Source organism: Penicillium malachiteum (genome assembly GCF_028827825.1).
Source record: "Penicillium malachiteum strain IBT 17515 chromosome Unknown utg000005l:1.0-9002435.0:326005.0-9005861.0, whole genome shotgun sequence".
Taxonomy (NCBI): domain Eukaryota; kingdom Fungi; phylum Ascomycota; class Eurotiomycetes; order Eurotiales; family Aspergillaceae; genus Penicillium; species Penicillium malachiteum.
The window spans coordinates 3,278,748-3,305,487 of record NW_026643099.1 but is presented as its reverse complement, the minus strand read 5'-3'; the positions used below and the strand labels follow the sequence as shown (position 1 = coordinate 3,305,487).

The following is a 26,740-nucleotide window of genomic DNA, read 5'->3' as shown; positions in this document are numbered from 1 at the left end:
ACATGGACAGTCACTCCACATACCCTTGCCATCTGTCACCAATACATTACTTGAGAATCCGGGCAGTGCAAGCTTCGATCATAGGTATTGATTGCGTGCGATGATGGCCCACCTACGGATGCTCCCTGGAGGGTCATTACCCACTTTTTAACAGTGGAGCAGGGTCCATAGTTCAGACCCTTTTTGATTTATCTGAATTCGAGTTGTCATTCTCATGGATCTTATAAATGACAGCAACATTCATCCTTTTCTGTCATTCGAATCAGATGAAACAAACTAAAGAAACAATGTCACTCATTAATTGGTTTCGTCGAGCTCGTGGCCAGCAGGTCGACTCAAGGGACAATTGTCCAGAGTACCTCAAGTCTACCGTGTCTATCCCTGTGATCCAAGATACTCATTATGTTGCTAAGAGTCCAGAATGCGAGTCCCCCTCAACGATCGGATCGTCCCAAGAAATCAAAGATCAAATTGAGCTGGAGATGCTATCCCCGGAATATGGTCGGCTTGGGTCCTGGAGAGGAGCTTTGATCCTTTTCGTGACATCAGGCTCCCAATTCCTGGATAATGTCTTTATGACTAGCTCAAATATGGCTTTGGCATCTATCCAAGAAGAGTTTAAAGTGTCCAACACAAACCTACAATGGATGATCTCCGCATATACATTGGCATTTGGAGGATTCTTGTTACTGGCTGGATGTTTGTCCGATCGGTAAGTGCTCCCAAACATTTTTAAATAACCAAATTGAGCTTTTGCTGATAATATCAGATATGGAAGGAAATTAGTTCTCTGCACTGGCCTTTTCTGGTTGACTATCTGGACGCTCGCCATCGGCTTTGGTCAATCCTTCTTCCAACTCACGGTCTTCCGAGGCATCCAAGGAATCGGAGCATCCCTCACTGTCCCATCCGCCATTGGAATCATCAGTTCCTACTTTACTGGTGTCGACCGAACTCGAGGACTATCGATATATGCTGCGTCTGGAACAGTCGGATTCTGCGCTGGTCTTATCTTCGGTGGTTTCCTTACCTCGTCTCTCGGATGGAGATACATTTTCTATTTGATTACAATAATCACAGGCGGACTGGGTGTCCTGGGCTTGATTGTTCTACCTCAAGATCGTGAGGCTACCAAAGACCGGGCAAAGATGGATTACTTTGGTGCAGTCCTGTCAACTGCCGGCCTGATACTTCTGCAGTTCGTCCTTTCTAGTGGCGGTGTATATGGCTGGGATGCTCCGTTCGTCATTGTGCTGTTAATATTGGCTGTTGCATTTCTTGTTGGCTTCATCGTGTTCGAGAAGTATATTAGCAACCCGCTGATGCCACTTTCTCTTTGGAAGATTCGAAACTTTGCTGGGTTATGGATCGCCGGTTTTAGTAAGTTTTTTTCACTATCAAGCACCATGAATTTCAACTAACTAATGAATTCAGCTTGCTATGGAAGTTACCAGAACATTATTTACTATATCGTCTTGATGGCCCAGAAAGTGGACCATTTGTCTGCTGGCGACACAGCCATTCGCTTCCTACCAATGGGCGTGATCGGATTTATCGTATCATTAGGAACTGGCAAGCTTCTCGAGTATATGAATGCGAAGTACTGTCTACTTACTGGATTGCTCTTATCAGTCTTGGCTCCAATCCCTAGTGCGATCACATCTACGGAAACTGAGAACTTGTACGTCTACTCACCAAGAGTCTTACCATGAATGTCCACTAATTCTTTTTAGCTGGGTCAACACTCTCGCTACATCCCTTATCAGCATTTCTGCTGTATCATTCATCTTTGTGACAACTAGCACAACCATCCTGACAAGCGTCCCCGTTGAAGTAAAAAGCCTATGCGGTGGAATGGTAAGCCAATATCCAATCCCAGCCTTTGAACTCCAACTAACTGAAGACAGCTCAACACTGCTTTCCAAATTGGATCGGGGGTGGCTCTCGCCATCTCCGCCGCAACCACCCAAGCGGTCGATATTAAGAAGGGACATGGTCTCCCTCAGCAATATTCCACCGGTCTCTGGTGCTCAGCTGGATTTGCTGGGCTTGGCCTGGTGATTGGCATCTTTGCCGTGGGCCGGAAAGGAGCTGGACCCAAAGACCGAATCGGCGGCCCCGTCGCGATATAAATTCATTGCATAAATACCTTCGAGTTTGTACATGTTTAAAAATTACAGTAGATAGATTTTGCTTCTAAAGTTCTATTTGTTCGAAGGCTTCAAAGTTTTGGTGAATGAGGCGAATGACTTTAATGACTCGGGTGGATGGTTGGACAAAAATCTTTTGGCAGCGTACTTACACATTTGAATTTATAAAATTTTGCAAACAAAACTTATATTCATACTACTAGTAGCATCAAATTGGAGTTTATACAACAATTTGCACATGTGCATACTACCCTTGAAGTCTATTAGAAACATTTGAAGGAGATACCCGTGGACGTTCATACAAAAGAAGACACATGTGCATAAGCGAAACTTGAAAGTTCAAGCGAAATAATCATCCAAGAAACTCAAAACAAAAGCCAAGATATAATTTAAAAAGACCAGCAGCTACCATGATAATGTATGCCTTATTCGGGACCACCCGACATTTGAATGTCATCTTCTTCCTCCGAAGAAGACTCAGGGCCCTCCCAACCATCAGGTGCGATGATACCTAGATTATTCTCTAGTACTTTCAATCTTTGGTATTCTCTTTCAGCCGGTCTTTTTTCAAGCGCCAGTTTTGCCGATTCAAGTTCCTCTTTTGCGCCGGCAAACGATAGAATTGCATCATCAACGTGCCCCTGTGTTGGCCGGGTCTGTCTGGCCTCAAAAAGCGACATCCTTGCCACATCAATTCTTCTCTCCATATCTCAAATATGTTTTGCAATTCTAGAATCCTCAGCGTCTTTGGCCTCTCTATCTTTTCTTTCCTCTTCAGCCTGCTTCAATCTGAGCGGCAGCTGGAATTCACGCTTGTCTTCCATGGGTTGCGGTGACGAAGCTCGATTCTGTTCATCTGCTACGTGTCGTATCATTTGCTGGCTGTCATCTCCGAGCTCAAGCGGGGGATACTGATGTCGTGGGAGTAGGCCCGATTCTCCAATATGCACTCTGTTAATTCTTGCAAAACCTCGCAGTCTATCATGAACATAAAGCCGGCCTGTGCCATCTGGGCTCGTTCCGGTATAAAATCTGTGCCTAACCCACGGCCCTGACAGCCTCAAGGGTCGAACATGATCCAGATCCGCCGTTGATACGGCACATTCTATCCAGTCCCACACGGGTGACATTGAATTTCCCTTTTTATCAAACATATTGACTTCAAGTGTTCTTATATCGTTAACAACTGATTCTCCATCGGCTGTGTTAAACCGGGCCGTACCCAAAAGAGGGGCCGGTGGCGGACGCGGTAGTCCCCCTCTCTCAATATTAGCTCGTATCAAATCAAGATCACGCGGCTGAAGCACCATAGTATCACTTCCGGTGTCATCGTCAAGCCAGAAAGTGAGTGCCGGGTATGGTTCGGGCCCTTCTGTTTGCGCTTCATCACGCCCTGCACGGTCAGTGCGTGGGTATAGTGTGACTCTTTTATTCTCAGCTGTCGGTGGTTCTTCGCCACCCCGGGGTACATCCATTGGTTGTGGGTCGACAGGAACTGTGGAAAATCCAGTTACATCTGTCATGTAAGGAGCATCCTCCCTTGTAATAAACCTAGGGTATTGGATGGCCAATGCAGCCTGAGAGATGAAGATTATTTAGTAAATGTACCCCAAAGAGGTCGAACAATTAAGAGTCCAAAAATACCTGCTGACGAGACCTAAGCTCCGTTTCTGCCGAATTATATTTTGCTGGCCAGTAGGTTCTATGCAGGTAACATTGTCTGAGAGGTTCAGGACCATAAAGCTGGACGCTTAATTAGCTTGGATGTTGTCTTAAACTGGATGTCTTCAGTAACTTACTCCTTCCACCCAAAAGCCTTCCCACTCATTGTGTTTATGATTGACCTGGCCGAATTCCTCCCAGGAAAAAAGTCGGGGAGCACAGAGTTGCATTCCATGCGACCAATATGCTACCTGGCCTTGGTTCCATTCAAGAATTCCGGACTTATAGGCGAAGATAATAGCCTTCACAGTGGAGGCAAGTTTGTTTGGGTCACCGATTTCGTTGATATGATTTTGAATAAAAATTAAGTCTTCCAGTCGGAGTGCAGCAGGATAACTCAGTCTCGGCCATTTTTTCATCAACTCGCTAGAATGTGTTAATGGGGAGGATATTCATCATTGATAAGGGCCATCAAACATACTCTTGTTTGGACCTTCAGCAAATAACTCAACCTGTCCTCAAAGATCAGAGGCATGTCATTCTCACGAAGCCTCTCGTGACGTCGTTCAATATGAGCATCAAGGTCACTATAGTAATGGTCAGCCATATTTTCGTATCTCGAGGATTGTAAAACTCACTCAGTGTCAAGATCAGGCTCTTCATCAGTCCACCCCTCTGGTACTTTTCTGATATCCAAGATTGGTTTACCATAATACTCCCATTTTACCCTTGGGGTCTTTGGTAAATCCTTTGGCGGGTAAAAGGGCTCAAGAACCGGATCCTCCGAGTCATCTGAGTCCAAAATACTATCTACGCCCCTCTGCTTAATCTTAGCTTTCAATTCTTCAAGCTTCTCCATGGCAGTCTTCAGTTTATCCTTTAGCTTGTCTTTTGACTTCGACTTCGATTTTTTTTCTTCGATTTGCTCTTCGATTTCTTTTTTTGACTTTGACTTGTCCTTCGACTTATCCTTTGACTTGTGCGTCTTCGATTTGGGGCGCTTGGAAGGACGTTCATGAGAATCATTCAAAGCATTTTTGTCTTCCTTATATGAGGCACAGTACGTCCTGTAACCGGTGCACCCGCCCACACTCTTCAATTGTTTCTCGAACCCTAGTTACCAAGCAACACTAATACACATTAGGAATTTTTCCAGCCTACCCCTACCATGGGGGCTGTATTATTCCTTACAGTATGTATCGTGTATTATAATGTGCTGTATGCGCTTGTATTTCAATACTCTTAACACCTTGCCCACCCCACCTCGAAGATATAATGATTTTTTGTGCTACACTTCACACCAGTGATCTCCATCACCCATCGCCATATCTACATGGCGCTAAATTTGGCTTCATTAAAGCATTAGCTTATCTCTAGTATAATATATAGCAGAGACCTATCTATCTTATAGATAGCAAAGGCTACTAGCTGTAACAGGAGTACTACTTAAAAGATATCCTCTAATCTACAGATTTTTGGTAGTGTTAAAGCACCTGCTAATAAAGGTGGTTGACTGTGAAGTATTACTCTAATTATACTTAAAGCCCTTTATAATTACTTAATTAAGAGGCCTAACTTATATCTTAATAAAATGGCGATTTTTCTATAGGATAAGTTTACTCTTTATATAATGAAATTGTAATGAACTTGTCAGATTAGGGTGACATCTGTGGGCTAGGCGAGATATATTAAGGGGAGAGTACGAGGGGGGTGGTTCACTTAGATACAGCGACTAACACTTGAGGAGTGTAACTGTGTAAGTCGGGCCCTACAGGAATCCCCCTCTATGTGTGGCCGGACTTGGTGCCAAATCCCGTAGACAATACGGCAATAGATCTGCATGATTCTCAATATAGTGTTTCCTTTCTCTTCCTTGACAATATAGGTGGTTAGGGCCTAACCTTTAGTAGAGGAGTTGGATATATTTGGCTATTAATGTGAAAATAGCTTTATGTTAACCTAATAAGCTAATTGTGTGGGCTAGCTTGTTTATACTCGTCAGAGTATCAGGATACTCTGGGCCTAGCACTTGCTTGGTCCCACGGTTCACTAAATCGGGGTCGCGACGGAACGGAACGGTTGATAGAGGGACAGGTGGAGTTTCCGGGCGCTCTAAGCTAAGGAGAAGTCATTAGTCAGCTTAACCGGGTGTGGAAATGTCTTGTGAAACCTACCGACCGGGAGGTATACTTGTTCATTGTTGATTCTCACGTGGTTCCCTCGGCTGTGATCATCAAAATCATTGAATTCATCACTGATGGGCAACGTAGTCCAGGCTGAAGTAGGTCAGAATGCTAGCCGTAAAGTTGTGCTCAGCCGCGATACCACGTGACCGACAAGCAGTAGAATCTGCCAGCTGTGTTTTAGAACATCGCCAAAAGTCGATTAATAAATGATTTTATAATTCATGGGTGCATCGCCGTGCTTGTAATACAGGGCCGCTCGAAAACAGCTTCACCTGTCCGTTCTCTTCTGTTCTTTCTTGAACTCTATTTTGAAGTACGCTATTCCTTCTTTACATTGGCGTGCTGTATGAATTCGAAATGTTTTGTATCAATAAATTACACAGTCGGTGGGATTGTACTTAGAAACACGGATACGATCATCACTCTACGGTCTACATTAAAGCTCAATGTTCATCATTCTAATCGGAGCGATTTTCTCCGCGAGGCTAAGAGAATATGCATAGCATAGAGCTACATATACGCATCGACGCCTCTTAAGGGTAAGTCAAATGAAACCCTGCTTCTTGGGGTAATGAGGATTATGAAATCACCACGGTTGGCTCCACCGTCTAGCAGATCACCTAATAGCGGGGTATTCTGGAAGGTGGGAGATCAACCGTGGCGTCCTTCCACGCAGAACCATCGAGTCAGAATTATGGCAACCACAATTTCACACGATGGTACAAACGTCGGATTTCAAGCAGGAGTAATACACGGCAACGTTGGCAATATCACGATAAGTAAACGAAGCATGTGGCTCTGATAGACCGTGACTAAAAAGCGAACCGCATCAGCTCAATCGGAAACGCTAAACCAAGCATGCCTTCGGGATCTGCGTACGACCAATCCTCTCGATGATAAAGAACGGATCAAGGATACCAAGGGTGGATTACTCAAAGAGTCATATCGCTGGATTCTAGACAATGAAATATTCAAACAGTGGCATGGCAGCCAGGGAAATCGTCTCCTCTGGATCAAAGGTGAACCTGGCAAAGGCAAGACGATGCTGCTATGTGGTGTCATCGAAGAGTTGACCCGATTGTATGGGGAAAATTCGAATATCTCGTACTTTTTCTGTCAGGCTACCGACATGCGAATCAACAGCGCCACGTCCGTCCTGCGGGGTTTGATATACTTGCTTGTCGCAAAGCAGCCATCTATTCTCCCCCATGTACAAGCTCGGTACGACTATGCTGGGAAGGTCGTGTTCGAGGATGTCAATGCGTGGATTGCAGTCTCGAACATATTCAGGGATATTTTGAGCGACCGGACGTTGCGAATGACTTATTTGGTGATTGATGCTCTAGACGAGTGCATATACGGGCTCTCTTCCCTGCTAGACTTGGTGATTCAAGAGTCGTCAGCCCACCCACAGATCAAATGGATCGTGTCAAGCCGCAACTGGCCTGACATTGCGGAGCGACTTGAAAACGCAGACCAGATAGCTCAGCTCTCATTAGAGCTGAACGAGGCATCTGTGTCTGAAGCCGTCAATCAATTTATTCAACATAAAGTCCGCGAATTAACGAAAGCCAAAAGGTATAGTGATAAAATTCGTGATACTGTTGAACGCCATTTGATATCGAACTCCGAAGGCACTTTTCTATGGGTGGCCTTGGTATGCCAGAATCTTGGCAAGATACGAACAAATGTGCTTAGGAGGCTACATTCATTCCCTCCCGGATTAGGTGCTCTATACAGTCGAATGATTGAACAGGTCTATGAGTCGGAAGATGCCCAGGTCTGCAAAAAGATACTGGCAATCATGTTAACAGTCTTACGGCCAATCACGATAAATGAATTGGCTCCACTAATTGAACTACCGGATGACGAGGAGCATGACCATATTCTTCTTAGGGAAAGTTATTGCAATCTGTGGATCTTTTCTATCTTTGCGAGAAAATACTATTTCCTTTGTCCACCAGTCCGCAAAGGAGTTTCTACTCCAGGAAGCAAACAATGAACTATTCCCAAAAGGCATAGAATCTGGACACCATTCAATTTTCACCCAATCTCTCGAAGTGATGTTCAGGACACTTCGACGTGATATTTTCGACATCAAATCAACTGGATTTCCCGCTAAACATATTACCGAGCCCAGTCCAAACCCACTGGCAGCAGCAGAGTACGCTTGTTGTTATTGGATGGACCATCTCCAGAAGAGCCAGCGCAATGGAACCTATCGGGTGACCCTTGATGATAAACGTCTGTTGGAGATATTTCTACAAGAGAAATATCTTCACTGGCTTGAGGCTCTTAGTATTTTGGGGAGTGTTTCAGATGGGATCCGGGCGATGCAGAGGCTTGAAAGTTTGATTATGGTAAGTACTTTGGAGAAATACAGCTGAGCATCTCTTCTAACATTTGAATACTAATCCCACTTTCACAGGAGGCTAGCGAGTCAAAAACCCTGTTACATCAAGCTCGAGACGCCTCTAGATTTATTCGATACCACAAAGCAGGAATTGAAAGCAGTCCTCTACAGGTATATTCCTCAAGTCTTCTCTTTAGCCCAACAAAGAGTTTCATAAGAGAAGCTTTTCAGAAGGAGAGACCAGATTGGATTTTGAATGATCCTGCAGTAGATGAAAATTGGAGTCTTTGTCTTCAAACGCTTGAGGGACATAGTCAATTGGTCAATTCGATTGCCTGGTCATCAGATGGAACCCGACTCGCATCAGCGTCTGCTGATAATACAGCCAAGATCTGGGACCCAGCTAGTGGTCACTGTATGTTTACTCTCGAAGGGCACAGTGATTCGGTCAATTCGATTGTCTGGCCTCTAGATGAAAGTCGACTCGCATCAGCGTCTACTGATAATACAGTCAAGATCTGGGACCCAGCTACTGGTCACTGTATGTCTACTCTCAAGGGGCATAGTGATTCGGTCAGGTTGATTGCCTGGTCTCCAGATGGAAGCCGACTCGCATCAGCATCAGATGATAACACAGTTAGAGTCTGGAATCCGACCACCGGCTATAGCATATCTACTCTCGAGGGGCACAGTCATTTGGTCAGGTCGATTGCCTGGTCTCCAAATGGATGTCGACTCGCGTCAGCGTCAGATGATAAAACAATTAGAATCTGGGATCCGACCACCGGCCATAGTATATCGACCCTCGAGGGGCATATTTATTCACTCAATTTGATTGCCTGGTCTCCAGATGGAAGTCGACTCGTATCAGCGTCAGTCGATAACACAGTTAAAGTCTGGGATCCGACCACCAGTCACAATATATCGACTCTCGAAGGGCATAGTCGTTCGGTCAATTCGATTGCTTGGTCTCCAGATGGAAGTCGACTCGCGTCAGCGTCAGATGATAACACAATTAGAGTCTGGGATCCAGCCACCAGTCGCACTGTATCCGCTCTCGAGGGACACTGGCATTCTGTCAGTTCGATTGCCTGGTCTCCAGATGGAAGTCGTCTCGCATCAGCGTCGGATGATAATACAGTCAGGATCTGGGACCCAGCTACAGGCCACAGTGTATCGATCCTTAAGGGGCATAGTCGTTGGCTCAGTTCGATTACCTGGTCTCCAAATGGAAGCCGACTCGCATCGGCGTCCAGTGATAGCACAATCAGGATCTGGGAACTGGCCATTGGTCACAGCGTGTCTCCTCTCGAGGGACATACTGATTGGATTCATTCAATTGCCTGGTCTTCAGATGGACGCCGACTAGCATCCGCGTCCGATGATAACACAATTAGGATCTGGGATTCGGTCACCGGCCAAAGCGTGTCAACCTTTCCTACTGGCTTTATAAGCTCCCTTGAATTCGACAAAGCGAATTCCAATTATCTGCACACAAATGCCGGTACATTTGACATAGGTTTAGTGGGGTCTGCAACACCCGTGCCAGCCGACATTATCCCTAACCAGTATGAATACGGATTGAATGATGACCTTTCCTGGATAACCTGTAATGGACTGAAACTCCTGTGGTTGCCTTCAGATTATCGCCCAGCCGTTCGCTCTCTTTTCGCTGTATACGCAACAAGGATCGCCATTGCCTGCTCATCGGGTAGTGTCATATTCCTCGCATTTTCGAATCAATGTCCCTCACCTACTTGCCCTTAATCGGGGTGTACATTACAGTACAGTACTGCAAGTTTATATCCTCTTTCGGGTTACAGAAGCCGTTCACTCTTACCTTATTGCGCTTTTTTATACCCATTGGACGTTACGTACTCCTATTCAATTCGTGGAAACTTTTAGGCCGAATCAATGCTCATTCACCCTATCTTGCTGGTCATCTTGCTTGCTGTGCTGTACGAATAATCTGTGTGCTCAACAAAGTATCCTTGTTGGAAGTATCTGCTTAGTGCAGTATATGTCATTAATAGATAGCCAGACGAGTTTTGAGTGATGCCCAATTCATGATGTAGCATAAGGTTTCTTTGAAGATAACAAGTTCGTTGACTGGCTTCGAGTTATGAGCCATGAGCACTGGTCAGTGTGCAGTTTAAAAATCGCCAAGGAATAAACACCTTCCAATGACCGCAGGGACTCGAAGCAAGGTGCATTTCCCAACATCCTAGCATCCCCCGACCTTAAAGTCAAATATCCCTTCGCCCGCTTAGGCGGAGGAGTAATCAGGTGACTTCGTAAAAAGCCTTTTACTCCGTTGTATCAATGGCGCCCATGATAAACCGTGGCGCCTTTTGATAATGGCGCCTTTGGCCCCTCTATGCAAGCAGAAAATGATTCGCGATATAACACAGAACAGGTTCTTGACCAGATCGCAGAAGATCAAGGCTGCTGAGCTAAGGAATGCCTAAATTGCTATGTATTTCCTTTTTCTAGGGCTTGTTCTAGCCAACTGAAAGCGCATAAAACAGAATACAATCGTTATTTTTGTGTATTAATTTCGATTGTTCTGGAATACCTTCAAATACCGGATCAGCGGTAGACTGACTGCAGTAGGTGTAGTGTGATGCAATATAAGGTTCAACCCTTTTTGAAGAGAAAACTTAGGTAAAGCTGATTTCGAGCGGCCCTATATATATAAATCTAACAAAATTGACAGTATGACGATATTGACTATGTCTTGAAAGAAAACATGTCCAGATTAAGCTATACTGTGACTGACATATATAGTCTATATCACGTCTAGTTTGAATCACTCATAAAACTACAGGAGGCACTTTCCCCGCATTGCTTCACCCAAAGGGCGATGTCCTAGACGAAACGAAGCGCAGCTCCAAGTTTCACTGTCACGGTACTTGCCAGGTAATCCCGAGATTATGGGAACGCCTCAGGCGACGAACTGCAGGGCATCCAGTATTTAGTTGGGCCCCAGTGAGCCGGGGTTCCAAGTTCTTCAAGTATTAGTTATTGTATTGGAAAATACTAAATACTACCTGACCTGTCACCGATATCTCCCTGATTCACCTAACCACCAGGTGCCACCCTAATCTGGCACTTTCTCTCACAAGTTTAAGGATGACGGATGATACGCTGAAATTCAGAATCTAGTAATTACCACTTAGTGGGTCTCTTTTAAGTAAATTAAGTAACTAGATAGTCTAGTAATAGACTATCTATTGTTTATGGGTTGTATTAACCCATAAGATATATCTTAGTTAATTCTGCTCTCTATATCTTTAGTAAAGAAAAGGGTAGATATATTAGGTTTTTTAAAGATATATTCTTTTATTAGCAAACACACCTATGAGAATAAATTCAGTCTTTATAGACTTGTACATCTGGTAATATAGAATTGGATAAGGGAAGAAAAGATTATTAATTGTTAGGTATCTTTAGCTATAAAAAGATTGGATAAGCTGTACCCTAGTGATGACTATAGTAATTAAGGGTTATAGAGAGAATCTCTACCCTATATATTATATTTGACGAATAGTGAAGAGTCCCATCGCTTTTACTTTAAATATATCGGATTTACTTTGAGGGTTAGAAGCTCGCTGTAGAGTGACGGGAGGTACGACGAGGCCAATCCTCTATTTGCTAGAAATATAAGGGTACACGAGGACGCTCTAGGACCAGAATATCCTAATACTCTTATGAGTGTTAGTAATCTTGGTTCTATGCTTGCTCAACAGGGTAAATACGAGGAGGCTGAAGCTATGCACCGAAGAGATCTCAAAGGCTGTGAGAAAGCTCTAGGACCAGAATATCCTGACACTCTCGCGAGTGTTAACAATCTTACTCACTCGCGTAAATCACTTGAGCGGACTCAAGATGTATCCGCTATGCAAGTACTACCTATCTTGGCTCCAAGTCAAGATAAATTGAAAACCGCTGCTCAGACATTTCTCGAATATCACCCTCTTTTGGGATCCCCCGGAGCACTAACGCTATGCCACGACCCTGTGATATAAACGAAGTTGATTAAAAGTATCTTATGAACTAATTCATACAGCACCCATGGCTTAGTGATTAATTGAATATCTATAAGACCAGCTCAATACTTCCTAGTAAGAAACAATCATTTAGGCTATCAGACAGTATGCCGGCACCTTTTATATACGTGAGAAATTGAACGTTGAAAGTAGTCAATATACAAACGAGCACTCATCCTTCTCGAGAAGGTTTTAAGTAATGGATACAAATCCTCACTATAAACCTCCTCATTGTATACCCTCCCCGCTTCCTATTTGGACATTTAAAATATTCTGAGAGAGCGAAGGCTTGGATTACTTATATTGTCCAGCTTATCAAAGTTTTTCTCAACCAAATGAGATAGGGAGGGGCTTATAAATCTCACATTAAAGGGGCTATGAAACCAACCACGTACACTCTGGATCGAAATTATTTTCACCAATTACAAACAAAGATTCTATCTCGAACCCTTCTTCGAAACTTACTTTACCTATTGCGGCTACTCTACCCCTGACCCCGTTTCTTGGCGGTGTTTTGTTGCTACTTTATCGAGGCCGGCGAAAATCCCTTTGAATTAGATGATGAGCGCATGTTGAAAGGGTGCTACAGAAAGAATATTGACTCCACGACCTGGAACAGGGTCTTTGGCACTTTTAATCAGAATGAAAAGGCAATGCAAAGAAAAGAATACAACCGGGCCCGTGGTTATGACGAGCTGAATGGGTTAGAGAGTGAAAAACAAAGGAATCTCGGCTTTCGCTATTGAGAAAACGCGTCCACACCAGAGATTTCATCGATCTCGAGAAGAAAGGCAAATCAGAGAAAAATTCACAAACCCGGGCAACATGAAGTTCCTTTATTCGAAAGTCCATCTTTCGTTGGAAATTTCACGGGCATAAGGTGCATGCGTGTTGAAGGGTTGTGCATGGACTTAATCGAGCTTGAAGATACGAGTATGCTACAGCCTCAGAATCCCCACTATTCGCTTTGTTTGGAGACACCCTCGCTTTTGGGTATTCCATTGTGAGATAAATAAAGAGCAGAATTCAAAGTCCATAGCGCATCATGTGACTTTATATCAAAAATCGTATCTTAATGGTTATACAAATTGTAGACTCCAGCTAAAAGCCAGCAGAACAAAAATCGAGGTATCCCCATTGACAGCAAGAAAGAAACAAAGCCGATCCAATAAACTGGCTAATCTAAACCAAGTATCTAAAACCCTTGCGCACACGCAGGGATTCATCAGTACTTTCAATAAAGTCAGACCCACCAGCTTGGCCATCATGCTCCATAGCGGTCTCGCTTTCATCCAACTTCTTATTGAGGTTGACAAGAATCATGCGGAAGCCCCAGAATCCAATAATAGTAATTCCATACATGGCTGTCACGATTCCGTAACTCTTACGGTATCCGTTCTCGGAAAGATCCCACACGTATGATCCCGCGACGTTACCGAGTTGACTGAAAGCGTTGATCAGGGCGAGGGCGACTGCTCGCTTGGCAGGGGGACGAGGGAATGATGAGCTGATCCAGGAGTAGAAAACGATGAATCCTGCGTAGGATCCTGCCTGAAGGAAAAGGGCGATGTAGCGGGCTGCTACGTTCAGAGTGGACATGCTGATAATGAAGCCGACGAGACCCATGAGAATTGGGCCGTAAATGTGCCAGATCTGAGTAAGCGAGTTAGATATGTTTTACTAGTAGTCTGTCAGAGAATGCGAATCTTACCTTTTCTTGTGTTCGGTCGGCATGCCAGGCGTTGAGGACGGAGACGATGCAAGAAAACACCCAAGGAGGAGCGCTCATGAGTAGGGTGGGAACATAGGCAAAACCAAGTGTACCAGTAAGGGTGGGCTGTGCGGGATATATTAGTCAAATAGTACCAAGCGATTCGATTTTGGAGAATACATACGAAGAAAGCATTGAATGACAGTCCAACCACGTAAGCAGTAAAAGCAAGCATCATGAGATAAATCTTGAAATCTTTCAAAGCCATAATGAGACCCGAAAAGGGGCTCTGGTTCTCAGAGTCGGTATCAGCCTCGCCGACATCCTCTAGAATACGAAGCTGAGCAACAAGAAGCTCCTCCTCTGTGAAGCCACGTGAGTTGGTGGGGAGATCGGGCAGAATGAAGGCAGAGGAGATAGCGATGGTCATAGTGACAGAGCCTTCAATCCAGAAGAGCCATCGCCAAGCAGCGTGGCCCATGACACCCTGCATGTTGGACAGGACACCGGCAGCAACGAGAGAGGAAAAGGCGTTTGAAATAAGATTGCCGCAGAAAAGGACGGCATTGCGGGTGGTCAGCTCCCTGCGGGTATACCACTTCGACAGGATGAGGAGAGCGCCAGGAAGGAAAGCTGCCTCAACAAAACCCAAGACGAATCGAATACCAACCATGTCTCCGAAGTTCCTTGCGTTTCCAGAGAGAGTCGAAACAAGACCCCAGAGGGTCATCGCGACAGCAATGTAGATCGAAGGTCGTTGGATGCGATTGATGAACATGTTCGAGGGCACCTGCATCAGAATATAACCGACATACAGAATACTCAAGCATGTTGAGTACTGGGTATCAGTGAGGTTGAGATCTGTCTGCAGACCTTTCAAGCGAGCTGCCGAGATATTGTTGCGATCCAGATAGTTCATGATATAGATGAGGACGAACAGACTGCATCGTGCATCCAGCTTGCGCTTCAAGCTCTTCTCGACGACTACTCGACGAGCAGGGTCAATGTGTGGGAGAACATTCTGTTGCTCAGCCACATGTTCAAGATTTTCGATCCTCTCCTTCTCGATCTCAGCCTCAACATGGGCATTGTTTCGTGAAATATCGTCCGCCATGATGTGTCTTTCGTCTCTCCCAGCTAACTGCTCAGAAAATAAAAAAAAATATTTCCCCCGGGGTAGATTTTCCTCCCTTGTTAAGAAAAATTCAACTCCAAACCTTGCCCTTCCCCAACCCCACGCTAATCTTATTGCGTACAAACCCCAGTGACCCCCACGCGAAAATTATCGTCATTTGCGGGGATTTCGGTGGGGATTTGCCCTTGGCGTCGGGATTTTTTGCTTGCACCACGGGAAGTCTGGTCGGTTGAAGGTCGGTTGATAGGGTCCGAGAAGCGGAGAAAACACGGATGGGGTTCTCATCTCAGCTTATTATTGGTTGATCGGGCCGGTTCCATGGGGGACTCGGGGTTGTATACGGAGTAGACTGAGGGGAGAAAGTTTTGAAAAACTGGGATGTTCCTGGGGACCCCAAGATTGCATGAAAAGATATGATGTTTTTCATTTGTTTAGAAAGCTTGGTTCTGCTAGAATAATGCGGAGAAGTCACTAGTGATATTAATTAAAATGTCACAATTACAATGGGCGTTGCCGATGTCGTCGGCGGCTTGCCGTTCTGAGTTTCTCCACCCATGGTAGATCCAACCAGTTGGCGGTCGGAACTGACCTTATTCAAATGTGCTCTGTATCAGTATTCTGCTTTTGTTATCCTAGATATGAGAATGATGGAGCATATAAACAATTCCGAATAGAATGAAATGTTAAAATAATTCGACATGAACCCGTATCTCATCCATCTTCTCCCTTCATTCCACACGGGACTCCAATCCCGAGGAATTTGCTCCGAGTCAAGCCGAGACCGCATGACTATGTGTACCCCCACGAGTGGAGAATATTGCCAATGCCAACTAGACCTCACGGAGTCACTGAGATAAAATCGCATGACGTTCGAAGAGTGTGGAAAATCTCTGCAAGTGGAAAATTCGCTCTTAGGCTCATATGGAGTTTCATGTGGACTTGATCTCAGATCATTATTGGGTTTAAACTGAGATAGACCGATATCAAAAATTGATTTTCATCTGATGTGTTTATCACAGATGAGCGGGACACAGGAGTCTTAAGCGAAGGAGATAATTAAACAATGAAAGCCAATTCCCCCACGGACTAACTTCCATAGACTCGTGCCGTGGCCGGAGTAGCTCCCGGGAAGAAAGTGTTGGGAACAGTTGGAATTGGAATGGATGCAGTCAGTCCCAGGCCCGCAGTAAGTTGGCCGGGCATTGTAGGAGCGGAGTATCCCGATGGAGCAGTCGTCAAAGTCGAGGTGACTGTTCCGTACTCAGTGTGCTCGGATCCCGCATGTAAGCAGTAGCCCGAGCCCCAGGCATCTGCGCACTTATAGTACTCTGTGCTTCCACTTTCAGTCCACATGGCGAAGTCTTCGATGATGATATTCGTGCAGGGCTGTGTCGAAGGGCACAACACGTATAGTGGGGCTCGCGTAGCGCCATTGGCGCATGTGCCGGTCCAATTGCTGAAGGTGATGGAGTTATACAACACACCGTCACCAGCGGCTAATGTTTCTTCTGTCCAGTACGCATCAATGTAGAGCGAGTAGGCGTTCTCATGTCCAATGAAGTTTTGAAGAGTTACGTCAGTCACTGTTGAAATTCATTTGTTAGCGAAGGGTGTTTCATCGACTTGATACATGAGTCCTCTTACCCGAACCGTTACCACCGTTGCTCCTAAAAACAGTAAGTTTTGCTGTATACCAAGCGAAGAAAATAACAAAAGAGGGACGAGACATACTTGAACATGAACATTTGGTTTGAGTTAACCGTGTATATGTTGCTGTACACAACCTTGGTGATATCTGGCCATCGTTAGGGTTGCTTCATTCAAGTGGTTGGATTTTTTATACTTACCAGTATCGACACCCAGAGAGCCCATTGCACAACCGCCAGACCAATTACAATAGATGTTCTCAACAAGGATATGGTTCGCCGGACTCTTCACAGTGACACACTCGTCCTTGTTTGTTACCTCGACCTATGCAACCAAAATTAGTACAAGCCTTTAGGATAACGTTAGAATAGGCCAAATTTTTACATCGAATACGTGCAGCTGAAAGCCCCAGAGATCTATTCCATCGAGCCCTCCCTCGTTTCCTCCTCTGATGATCATGTTATAAACCTCACCCTGGTTGCAAGTGTCAAGCGTTAGGTGGAAGGCGGGAGAGTCGACAAGTGCAATGTCATGGATGGAAAAGCTGGTCACTGCCGGTGAAAAAGTTAAATCAAACTCAAATTTATCAATCAGCATTGAAGGAAGATATTGTATTTCTCACCATCATAGAGACGAAGGATACGAGGCCCGTACTCCCCTTCCTCGTGGAATACATAGCCATACCCCTGAACAGCACCTTCACCACGGGATGAATAAATTTCGAAATCAGTACTGTGCTCGATATAAATCATATTGCCGCCAGCAGTTCCAGTGCGAACAATGATTCCTTCCAAGTTGATAGCCCAGGCAGTACCACCACTCAATGTGACCCAGTTTTCCAAGGCAAAGGTGCCCAATGGGATATTTACCACACCACCGGAGGAGCAAGCATTGAATGCATCCACAATAGCGGTTGAAGCATCAGTCTCTCCATCTGCCACAGCACCATAGTCGGTAATATCACAGACTTTGACCGCCCATTTTTCATCCGAAGTAGTCAGTGGACCGATGGGGTAGTCAGAGGTATCTGCGAGCTGTGCCCAGGCACTGGAAACAAAGCCTAGGCCGAGAAGAAGGTCTTTCAGTTGCATGGTGCTAGAAATTCACGTCACAGACCAAATTGCAGCTTGAACTTGAAGGCTTGAGCTCAAGCTCGCTGAAACGGGCGAAGAACTCGCATTTTATGCTCTGTTCCTAGCTGTGGAGTTTCGGCAGACGTCCAAAAAGGTAACAACCGTTACCTACTGGGGAATAATCCGATCCTTAATATGTCAGCGCTACTCATGCAAGGACGCTAATTTCCCTAGAATCAAAACTTCACGGCAGTGTTTTGCCGGACGGTAGTGTCTTGGTAGACCCAAGCTCCGAAACCTATTCATGGGAAATTCACCTACGTCGTTTCAAGTGGCGCCGAAATCATCGCTATTATGCCTCAAGCGGCACGGAGGGTCGGCGCTTATGCTGATCATAACCAAATACATCGTGGGATACAGGCATATTCTAAGTGCACCAATAAGATCAAGGAACGCGATTCAAAAAGACAACAAGAGTGAGAAAAGATCAAGATGTCATTGGAGATTCTTTCATTATGATTGAAATAAGTCATGGTGTCTATTTAAGTTTTGATGATGGTTACAGGGTACCTGGTTCATCATATATGTGCCGTGAACGTTGTGGGTCTACAACCCCTGGCTGGTGGGCTACTAGTGGCCCCTGTTTCATACGAACCCCTGTTAATATCAACTTGAACGGACCCACGCTCAGGCTCGTCTCGAGCTCCCAAAATGAACGACATTTCCGTAAGCATGTGCTCAGGAAATCCAAGTGGATTGGACTCATGAAAAATTCCAACAATTGTGAGATCGGATAGTCATCTGACCCCGAAGCCCTGAGGAGTATCTCTCACCTCGCTGGCGCCTTCTCTTTCCCTTCTTCTCTCCCAATGCTCCTACTATCTTCTTCCATGTTCCCTAGCAGTAATGCTTTTGAATTGCAGGAATATTATATTTTGAGCTGATTTATCCCGGTCGCATCAAAAGGCATTGTCCTCACAGGAAAGAAACACGATCATGAGAAAGGAAATTTGAGAATGATTCAAAGGGTTGCCATGGAACTTGAAATTCCAGGAAGACGAACTAGTAATCTAACTCCCAACACAATCTCCTTCCAATACAGACTCAATATCATATCTTGAACTCGTAAGAACCCACTCCAGGTGTGTGATAGACAGCGTGATGAGCATATCGCTTAACCGATGTTCTGTCTCCACTTTCGAGGAAATACGAATTCTGCTCCAAGTCTCAATCACGTCATTGACGAAAATATGATTCTTTCCTTCAAATAAGCGAAGTATATCCTCAAACTCCAGCACGTCATCGTTCCTCTTGATTTTGCGACCGGCCAACATCGCCAATACCAGGATGGAGTTGGATGTGTTTGAAAGTTCAATGTCTTTCTCCAACCCACCAACATCATTTTGACCAACGCACATGATACTGATCTGGTTTTTCAGCAAAGCGATATCCGGTGATGCAACTGCCAAGCCGTCTTTAGCTAGGTGATAGTGCTCTGCAATGGTGAGCAGAGGCAATAGACCGAAGGTCCTGTTCCGAATGCTGAGATAGTCCTCATAGGAGTTGATGTTCAGCTCTCCTTGTTTGAAGTGTAATTCCGGGACTTGACCTGCGATCATATCCTTCATATCGAAAAGAACAGTCTTTGCCGTCATGGGACGAAAAATATCGATGATATGTCTATAGAAGGCGAAGCATATGGTCGCGGCCTGTTCAAGGGGACTGCCAGGATTATTCACTTAGAAAGGTTTGTTAGAAGAGTAATTTATACCTGCCCTGCTAAATTTATCGAAACAGAGCTCACCAATTTGCTCATCTAAATCAGCACCGTCCAGGATGGCCAAGCAGCTCTGGATGCACTGCTCCGCCAATTCTGGCTCCAATTCCTCGATGATACTATCCACATAACACACAATTGTTAAACAAGCGGCCAGTCCTAGAGCACAAGCTTCATCATCCAGCGCCGGGAAGCCTAGTTGCATGGCCTTAAGGTCGTCGCGGGCTAGGCGTTCGATCTTTTCGTCCGATATCCATGGCAGCGCTTGTTTTTTCCAGCTAAGGTGTTTCGCAAAATAGTTGGTGAAAGGTGAACCTGTCTTTCTCAGAAGAACTTCAGGAATCATAAGGATGGGAAGCTGCTGCTATTTAGCAATTAAAGCTTCAGACAGTGATCATTTGTTTCCAAAGAACCGACTGACCTCAAATGAACACCCCAATGTCCTCCAATCAATCTTTCGGGCAGTCGTTTTGACAAATCTCGGAGTATGATCAGCGTGCTCTAAATTGCGAGGAGCCACCTGATTCGACTTGTTAATTGGCAAGTCGATGGGCTCAAACCGGTCGTAGACCATTTCTGTTTCTTCTTGCTCGAGTATGTGTAGGGACATCTTCTAATTTCTATCCGATTCAGGTGGGTTTAAAATAATATGACTGAAGCCTTCGAACTTCTTAACAAATGATCACATAAAATTGGACCTGCAGATGGGCCATTTCTCAATGCACCTTTTATATCTATCGTGCCAAGTTATTTCATATGCAGTGTTACTTCAACAGTCTGCATGTGGTAATTAATGCCCACGTGGTTTATCTCTACATAGCTCGAGCCACGAAAACATGAATCAGGCGTCCAAAAGTCATCCTAGAATTGATTTCAAATCCTAGTATGCCAAGTTTTCCTTCCGAGTGGTTCCGTGAGTGATAACTATAGGAGCCGAGGTCAGATCTCTCTACGGAGTATGCATAGTGCTATTTTTTGGAGAAGGGACGAAAATCAGGCCCCCTACTACACACATGTTCATGAGTTTGAGAGAAACAAGTGAAGCACAGGACCAGGCACCTCGATTTATTCAGCCAAATCGAGCAATGCGGAGACTCAGGCGTGCCATCAAACTAACACTTCAGGGATCGACGCCGGCTTTAATCTCTTAAGTGCTGTTTGTCCGTAAAATTTGATAGAGCAGAGATGTAAAGTCAATCTACTTGTAAACAGGTCATCTGAAAGAAGTATAGGCAGAACTTCAGATCAAAACAATAAATTGGATTATGATACCTATTATTCAATATTGAAGGACGGTGACTAACACCATACATGAGAGCTACATTATGATATCTGTGGTAGCCTTCCAAGGCTCCAAGCTTTGAAATAAGTATCAGCTTTCACTACTCTGGGAATTTTAACTGTAGAGAGTACATATGTAGGAGGCATACCTAATTTCACGGCTTCAGTTTTGCTGGCTTTTTGTGTCACCTCATTTGCTCGCTTTCGAGACAAAAGTTTGAGCGCTTTACGGGTTTTCGAGTGAGAAAACGACCGGAGATTAGCCGCTCGAGCTCTGGAGTTAGTAAATTTACTGTTTTCAACTTTTTGCTTCTGGGTTCTGGGTTCGGGATTTGATCAAGTACACCGACCTTTGAGCTGACCTGAACGGGTTCCGGACCCCTTCTTTGGCCATCTCTCCACTTCATTCATCATCAAGGCACTTTCATATACCGTCTATCCATATTCAAAATCAAGCATGCCGAGCTATCCAACTGAGTCTACACGAGTAATAACTGGCCTAGCCAAAGTTCAGGATCTGTATGTTTTGTGTGCGCAATGTTCGGCTAATCAGTGGGGAGGTGACAAGGGATACTACTCACGATAAGGCAGAAACCCACATCTCTATCCATGATGCTTTAGGCATGTGATACGTCTGATTTTGGAATTACTCTGATCTAATACGCGATCAAATAAAAAACAATAAAAATCGAAACATGGACGTGTGAGAGAAAACTCGAATATCGAGTAAGATTGCATCATGGAAGATTTCTTTTAGTAGATTGGCAATCAAAACCGATTGATTCTAACTAAAAAGCTCATGTAATTTATGTACATTGAAAACTAATAGACAGTCCACTTTGAGAACCATTTCTCAATGAATGAGATCTTCGCCTCGCTGGCGACCTCGATAGTCTCCCAAGCGTCACCAACCTCCATGATGACCGGAATCTCAGCGGTAGCCTCAGGCCAGTGAGCCAAACCCTTCCCATTGGGATTACCAGTACTGATAAAGTTCACCCAGTAGCTGGAAAGCTTGTCGGCAATCTCGTAATCCTCTGAGGTCCATGGAAGGTCTGTGGCATATAAGTTGTTGAACGCATAGTTAAGCTCACTGCCATGGTAAGCGCCCTTATCTTGACCGGGAGGAGCATGAGTCCAGTAGTAGGTGTAAGTCTGGTATGTATCGTCGCTTCCAGTGATAGAAACGTTAAGCTTAGAACCGGCTAGGTACTCGCTTGCCCAACGCCAGATGGAAACCTTTGTCTGGTCCTGATAAAATGTATTGATGGCGTTGTCGGCACTTTCGTTACTGCTGCCGGCAGGCCACAGCTTGAAGTAATCCTCCTCCAAGCCCACGCTGCCAAACTCATACGCGCTCTGTGCCTTGTAGCTGGCCACAGTGAAGCCGGGGCTAGGAGTGGCGCCGTTTTCGTCCAGATTTCCACCAGTCAAAACGGGCGCAATGGTGTGGTTTCCGCGGGTCAGCATCTCCTGGTAAGTTGCAGGAAGGACATATCCGTCCAGCACGGGTCTGAAGAGGGGAGGCTCGATGTATGCCGAGTTGTTGGCAAAGACAGTGTCTTTGAAAGTTTCGTCGTTCAAGTTGCCACTGTCCAAGAAGAGCTCGACAGAAGCGGCACGGGCTTCGGTAATATTGTTGAGGCCGATACTAGAGAGGTATGATACACCTTGCTCCTCAGCCACACTCAGTTCACGGTAGCTCTCCGCAAGGCTACCAATGAGTGGGTTGGAGGGATATGTTGCACCACTCTCAGCGATGACTTGCTCGAAAAGACCAGATGCTAGGTTATTGTTGAGGTGGTCAAGCGCCGAGGCAGCACCTGCTGATTGCCCACCGATGGTGATGCGTGAGTAATCACCACCAAAAGAAGCAATGTTCTCATTTGTCCAGTGCAAGGCAGCCTCTTGATCCACCAATCCATAGTTGCCAGAGGAGTTGGTTCCTGAAGTGGCACTCAACTCGGGATGCGACAAGAAGCCCAGTGCTCCAAGACGGTAGTTGACAGTCACAACAACCACGCCCTTGGCAGCGAGACCAGCACCATCAAATGTCGACTGAGATGCAGAACCACTCGCAAAACGTCCGCCATAGAAGAAGACATAAACAGGCAATGCCTCAGAGACATTGGCCGGGACAACACCGATGCCGGTTTCGGTGTTATTCACCACGTTGTTGAGTTTGATAGTGTCTGGAGTCCAGATGTTCAGGTACAAGCAGTCCTCACTGTAATCGGTTGATCCGGACTGTGGGCAGGATGGTGCAAACTTGGTGGCATCTCGGATTCCTGTCCAACCAGAGACATGCTGTGGGTGGCGCCAGCGATACTCACCCGTTGGAGCTGAAGCAAATGGAATGGCCTTGAAATTGTACACGGAGTTGATGTACTCTGACCTGTTGCCTTGAACAGTGCTTGTGTATGTGTCGATATACACTGTCGGCGATTCTGCAGATGCTACAGCAGAGCCTGATCGGCTTCCGACCTTTGTTCGGGTGCCTATCACATTGCCCTGTACTGCACTGACCACGGCCAGGCCGAGAAGTAAAGTTCTCATTGCCATTGATGCGATGCTGTAACAGTCCTGAAGAATTGTGAGTCCCCAATATCCCTTCCCTGCCACCTTTTATACTTGCCAATTCCATATCTCCGAGTCGGCGATAATTGCTTCAATGAATCAATGATATTCCATCCAATTCTGGTGACGCGGACTTCCTACACCCCGCTTGATGTTCCCCACATAAAGTGCTGATCCCCTCCCCCAACCCCACTGGGGTGCAATTTTGCAGGGCCCAAGCAGAGAGCGTGATTAATCTGATCCTTGCCACGAGCTGGGCGTTTCAAATTCAAAATTGCTAAAAGACCACTATTGAAGTTCAACGTACATCCCAAGTGACATGGATGAAGTTCAGAGGAATTGATATGCGGGCTTTGTTCACCGAGCAGATCCGTGCTAGAAGATAGATTCTGCAAGCCTTGCAGGACCTTGCATCGTATCTCCGACGGGCCGGAACAGCGTCCAACACGGACAATTTCACAATCTAATTGAGAGATATCATTGGTCTGCCCCTTTCGCATCGAATAGCGTGCACTCGGAAATTGCAGCGACTCGAATGCCAAGAATGACGAAAAGCGCCAAGATGTTGCTAAGCTTGCGGGATCATCCTGATTCAACCTTGGAAGTTGCATATCTTTCCAAAAAGAGTATGACTGACCGAATAACTTGAATCCAGGACTATGAGAAAATTTCAATTCGTGACCAAAGATCGTCAGAATTGAATATCTATGAGACTGTAGGATTGAAACCTGCATTAGATCGTGCCGGTCAGAGCAAAGGTACTCGGTTGAAAACGATGAAATGCAGGTCATATGCAGGTCGGCTACTCCGGTTCACTTGGACGATAATCGATCACCGAACTCCCAGGATCGGATTCGTATGGTATTCCCAATTGAGAGGTACCTTGCGAAACATCTTTTCATCTGCTATTCACTCTGAAGAGAGATGTAATGTTAAAATTGACTTGCAATAAAAACCTACACAATCTTTGAGGTTTGAGGTGGGGTAAAGATTGTGAAGAATCCATAGCTTTGAAAGTGGTTTGTGGCGTCCCGAGGTCGCATCCCCTCTTTTCTAGGACAAGTAGGATATTTTATCCCGCAAGATAGGCGTATCAAAATCCCTCGGACGAAGATTCCACCGTGGCCAGACGGACTCGGGCGGAGTAGATTTGCAGAGTTGTACTCCGTACCAGTATTCCAGATGGTTCAGAAGCTGGAATGAGTTCGGGGCTACGGAGCAGCCCTGGATATCCCCACATTTTAGTCCATCGAGTAGCCTGTGGGTCGGGACTAAACCCTTTCCCGGCCCTGATTTCACGAATAGGATCGATTCATCTCGGGAATGTGAGTTGCTCAAGCTGCTCACTTGTTACACAATATTGCTTTGATTGTTCTGACAAAGCTCCTCAGTACAAGGATCATGGAAGAAAGCTCGAAAGTAATGTAACTAACCAAAAGTGTTTCTGTATAGACACCTGTGGATATGACCAACTGGTGATCTCACACGTGATCATGCGTGTGTGTATCCCGAGTATATTTTGATCTTCAAGTTATCCTATTTGTGACGATGAATCCACAAAATCTGGAGGATGACTCTCACACTCCTCCGCCTCCTCCAAGAAGAGCCCCCCCCATTTTGGACCAAATGATTATAGGGCGATCTTCTCACTTCCGCCAAAGGATTTTGATTACAGCTCCGACCAGCTTAAGTGAATCGTGGCATCCGGTCAAGGCCCGCGACGAAGATGAGAGGAGAATCACTGTCAAATTTCAATTCCATCATCAGAATTACTCGAAGTTTCTTGTACCTCGGTATATCCTATTCGGACACTCAGAACCACCCAAGACTGCAACTACGTTTTTCGAATTTACCGCGATGCGAGAGGGGACCGACAAGGCTTTGTCAAGACAAAACAAATCTGAACACAGTGATCCAAAGGCACAGGGAAACAAGTCAAAGAACGATAAGACTTCACCGCCGGCAGCGAGGTCCAGTAGTACAGACACCCGAAGTCATAACATAAACCAGGTGTAGGCACGTCAATGTTGGAACGGAAAAGGCAGAAGGGCCGAACATTGAAAATCCACCTTGGAAATTCAAGTTGCTGTACATATGAATGGCTGCAACCTTCAACAGCCGGCACCGTTGATATTATGCACTTGAATTCAAAAAGGACCCTCGGGTTACCAGACGATACAACTGGACAACCCCACCTGGCATTTAACTCATGCTATGCATAATGTACATTCATAAAAATCGTCCAAAGAGTCCACCACATCCTCCATTCAACTTGAAACCTCACGACGAGCTAGTTTCTTCAACAGAACTTTCCGCTAACTTTTTCACGGAACGTTTCTCCTTCTCAACACCAAGTCGTCGCTGAGCAACATCACACAAATCAACATTCCCACATTCACATTCCCCCTCGAGTCTCGCCCATCGGTACGTAATACTCCACCGTTTCTCCCTCAATCTGACAGTACCATCCTTTAAGGTATCGGTCTTGCGTTTCGTAATAGTATGAGTCCAATGCAACCGCGAATCCCCAGTCATCTGCATCATACTCCGTGGCTCCAGATCAACATCCACACGACGTTCCCCCTTTCGAAACTGCATAATAGTCGGCGCACCCAGCGACAACGCATAGAGCTGATCATAGGCCATATGCGCATCGGTATGTGGGGGAATCCCCGAGCCAGGCGGGTAATATTGTAAACAGACCTGCTCTGGAGGGCGGGACTCTGTGGTTGGAATAAGTGGCTTTAGCCAGTCGGGAAATTCCTTATAGGGAATGTCTGGGTCTAGCCCGAATGTCTTGTAGTCGAATGTGTAGCCATAATGCAGTGATATACGCCCTGGCCGATCGGGCCATTCTAACTCGTTGAGGAAAATTGAGATAAGCCGTGCTTCGTGCTCGGCGTCGATGAAATCATTTCGCCAAAGTATGCCTTTGGGTTCGATTGGGAGTTCTTCCATTTTGATTTATTTATTTTTTAGAAGATCTGGATCTCTCCTAAAGTTTTGAAGCGACCTGCGCTGGATATGTGGAATTTCAAACGCAAGGCAAAAATTGTTCATAAGCGAAATTTGAGGATTTTTGATGCGGGTGATTACTTGTCGCCTGATACTTCAGGCTGCACAATCACGCTCAGGCTCT

The 26,740-nt window shown here is 45.4% G+C and overlaps 8 protein-coding genes across 8 annotated transcripts; 2 read left to right on the top strand and 6 right to left on the bottom strand.

The window, feature by feature from the left end:
* Window positions 1-266: 266 nt before the first annotated feature.
* Window positions 267-2,132, top strand: N7483_011232 (permease of the major facilitator superfamily; the record flags this gene model as incomplete). Its single annotated transcript, XM_057094659.1, has 5 exons — window positions 267-712; window positions 770-1,380; window positions 1,435-1,681; window positions 1,734-1,857; window positions 1,908-2,132. The coding sequence occupies 5 exons, from the start codon at window positions 267-269 to the stop codon at window positions 2,130-2,132; spliced, it is 1,653 nt and encodes a 550-aa protein (XP_056940630.1).
* A 728-nt stretch (window positions 2,133-2,860) lies between these two features.
* N7483_011231 (uncharacterized protein) lies at window positions 2,861-4,671 on the bottom strand (the record flags this gene model as incomplete). The annotated part of the gene is made up of 4 exons (XM_057094658.1): window positions 2,861-3,727; window positions 3,950-4,234; window positions 4,294-4,429; window positions 4,451-4,671. The coding sequence occupies 4 exons, from the start codon at window positions 4,669-4,671 to the stop codon at window positions 2,861-2,863; spliced, it is 1,509 nt and encodes a 502-aa protein (XP_056940629.1).
* Window positions 4,672-6,692: 2,021 nt separating this feature from the next.
* Window positions 6,693-10,118, top strand: N7483_011230 (uncharacterized protein; the record flags this gene model as incomplete). Its single annotated transcript, XM_057094657.1, has 4 exons — window positions 6,693-6,758; window positions 6,819-7,655; window positions 7,963-8,358; window positions 8,427-10,118. 4 exons carry the CDS (start codon window positions 6,693-6,695, stop codon window positions 10,116-10,118), a joined length of 2,991 nt encoding a protein of 996 aa, XP_056940628.1.
* Window positions 10,119-13,582: 3,464 nt separating this feature from the next.
* Window positions 13,583-15,225, bottom strand: N7483_011229 (uncharacterized protein; the record flags this gene model as incomplete). The annotated part of the gene is made up of 3 exons (XM_057094656.1): window positions 13,583-14,053; window positions 14,112-14,237; window positions 14,296-15,225. The coding sequence occupies 3 exons, from the start codon at window positions 15,223-15,225 to the stop codon at window positions 13,583-13,585; spliced, it is 1,527 nt and encodes a 508-aa protein (XP_056940627.1).
* Window positions 15,226-16,332: 1,107 nt separating this feature from the next.
* Window positions 16,333-17,984, bottom strand: N7483_011228 (uncharacterized protein; the record flags this gene model as incomplete). The annotated part of the gene is made up of 6 exons (XM_057094655.1): window positions 16,333-16,829; window positions 16,891-16,913; window positions 16,978-17,041; window positions 17,094-17,217; window positions 17,278-17,444; window positions 17,516-17,984. The coding sequence occupies 6 exons, from the start codon at window positions 17,982-17,984 to the stop codon at window positions 16,333-16,335; spliced, it is 1,344 nt and encodes a 447-aa protein (XP_056940626.1).
* A 1,052-nt stretch (window positions 17,985-19,036) lies between these two features.
* On the bottom strand, window positions 19,037-20,317 carry N7483_011227 (terpene synthase family protein; the record flags this gene model as incomplete). The annotated part of the gene is made up of 3 exons (XM_057094654.1): window positions 19,037-19,704; window positions 19,771-20,107; window positions 20,165-20,317. The coding sequence occupies 3 exons, from the start codon at window positions 20,315-20,317 to the stop codon at window positions 19,037-19,039; spliced, it is 1,158 nt and encodes a 385-aa protein (XP_056940625.1).
* A 1,529-nt stretch (window positions 20,318-21,846) lies between these two features.
* N7483_011226 (carboxylesterase/lipase family protein) lies at window positions 21,847-23,586 on the bottom strand (the record flags this gene model as incomplete). Its single annotated transcript, XM_057094653.1, has 1 exon — window positions 21,847-23,586. One exon carries the CDS (start codon window positions 23,584-23,586, stop codon window positions 21,847-21,849), a length of 1,740 nt encoding a protein of 579 aa, XP_056940624.1.
* A 2,295-nt stretch (window positions 23,587-25,881) lies between these two features.
* On the bottom strand, window positions 25,882-26,559 carry N7483_011225 (uncharacterized protein; the record flags this gene model as incomplete). The annotated part of the gene is made up of 1 exon (XM_057094652.1): window positions 25,882-26,559. The coding sequence occupies one exon, from the start codon at window positions 26,557-26,559 to the stop codon at window positions 25,882-25,884; it is 678 nt and encodes a 225-aa protein (XP_056940623.1).
* Between the last annotated feature and the right edge of the window lie 181 nt (window positions 26,560-26,740).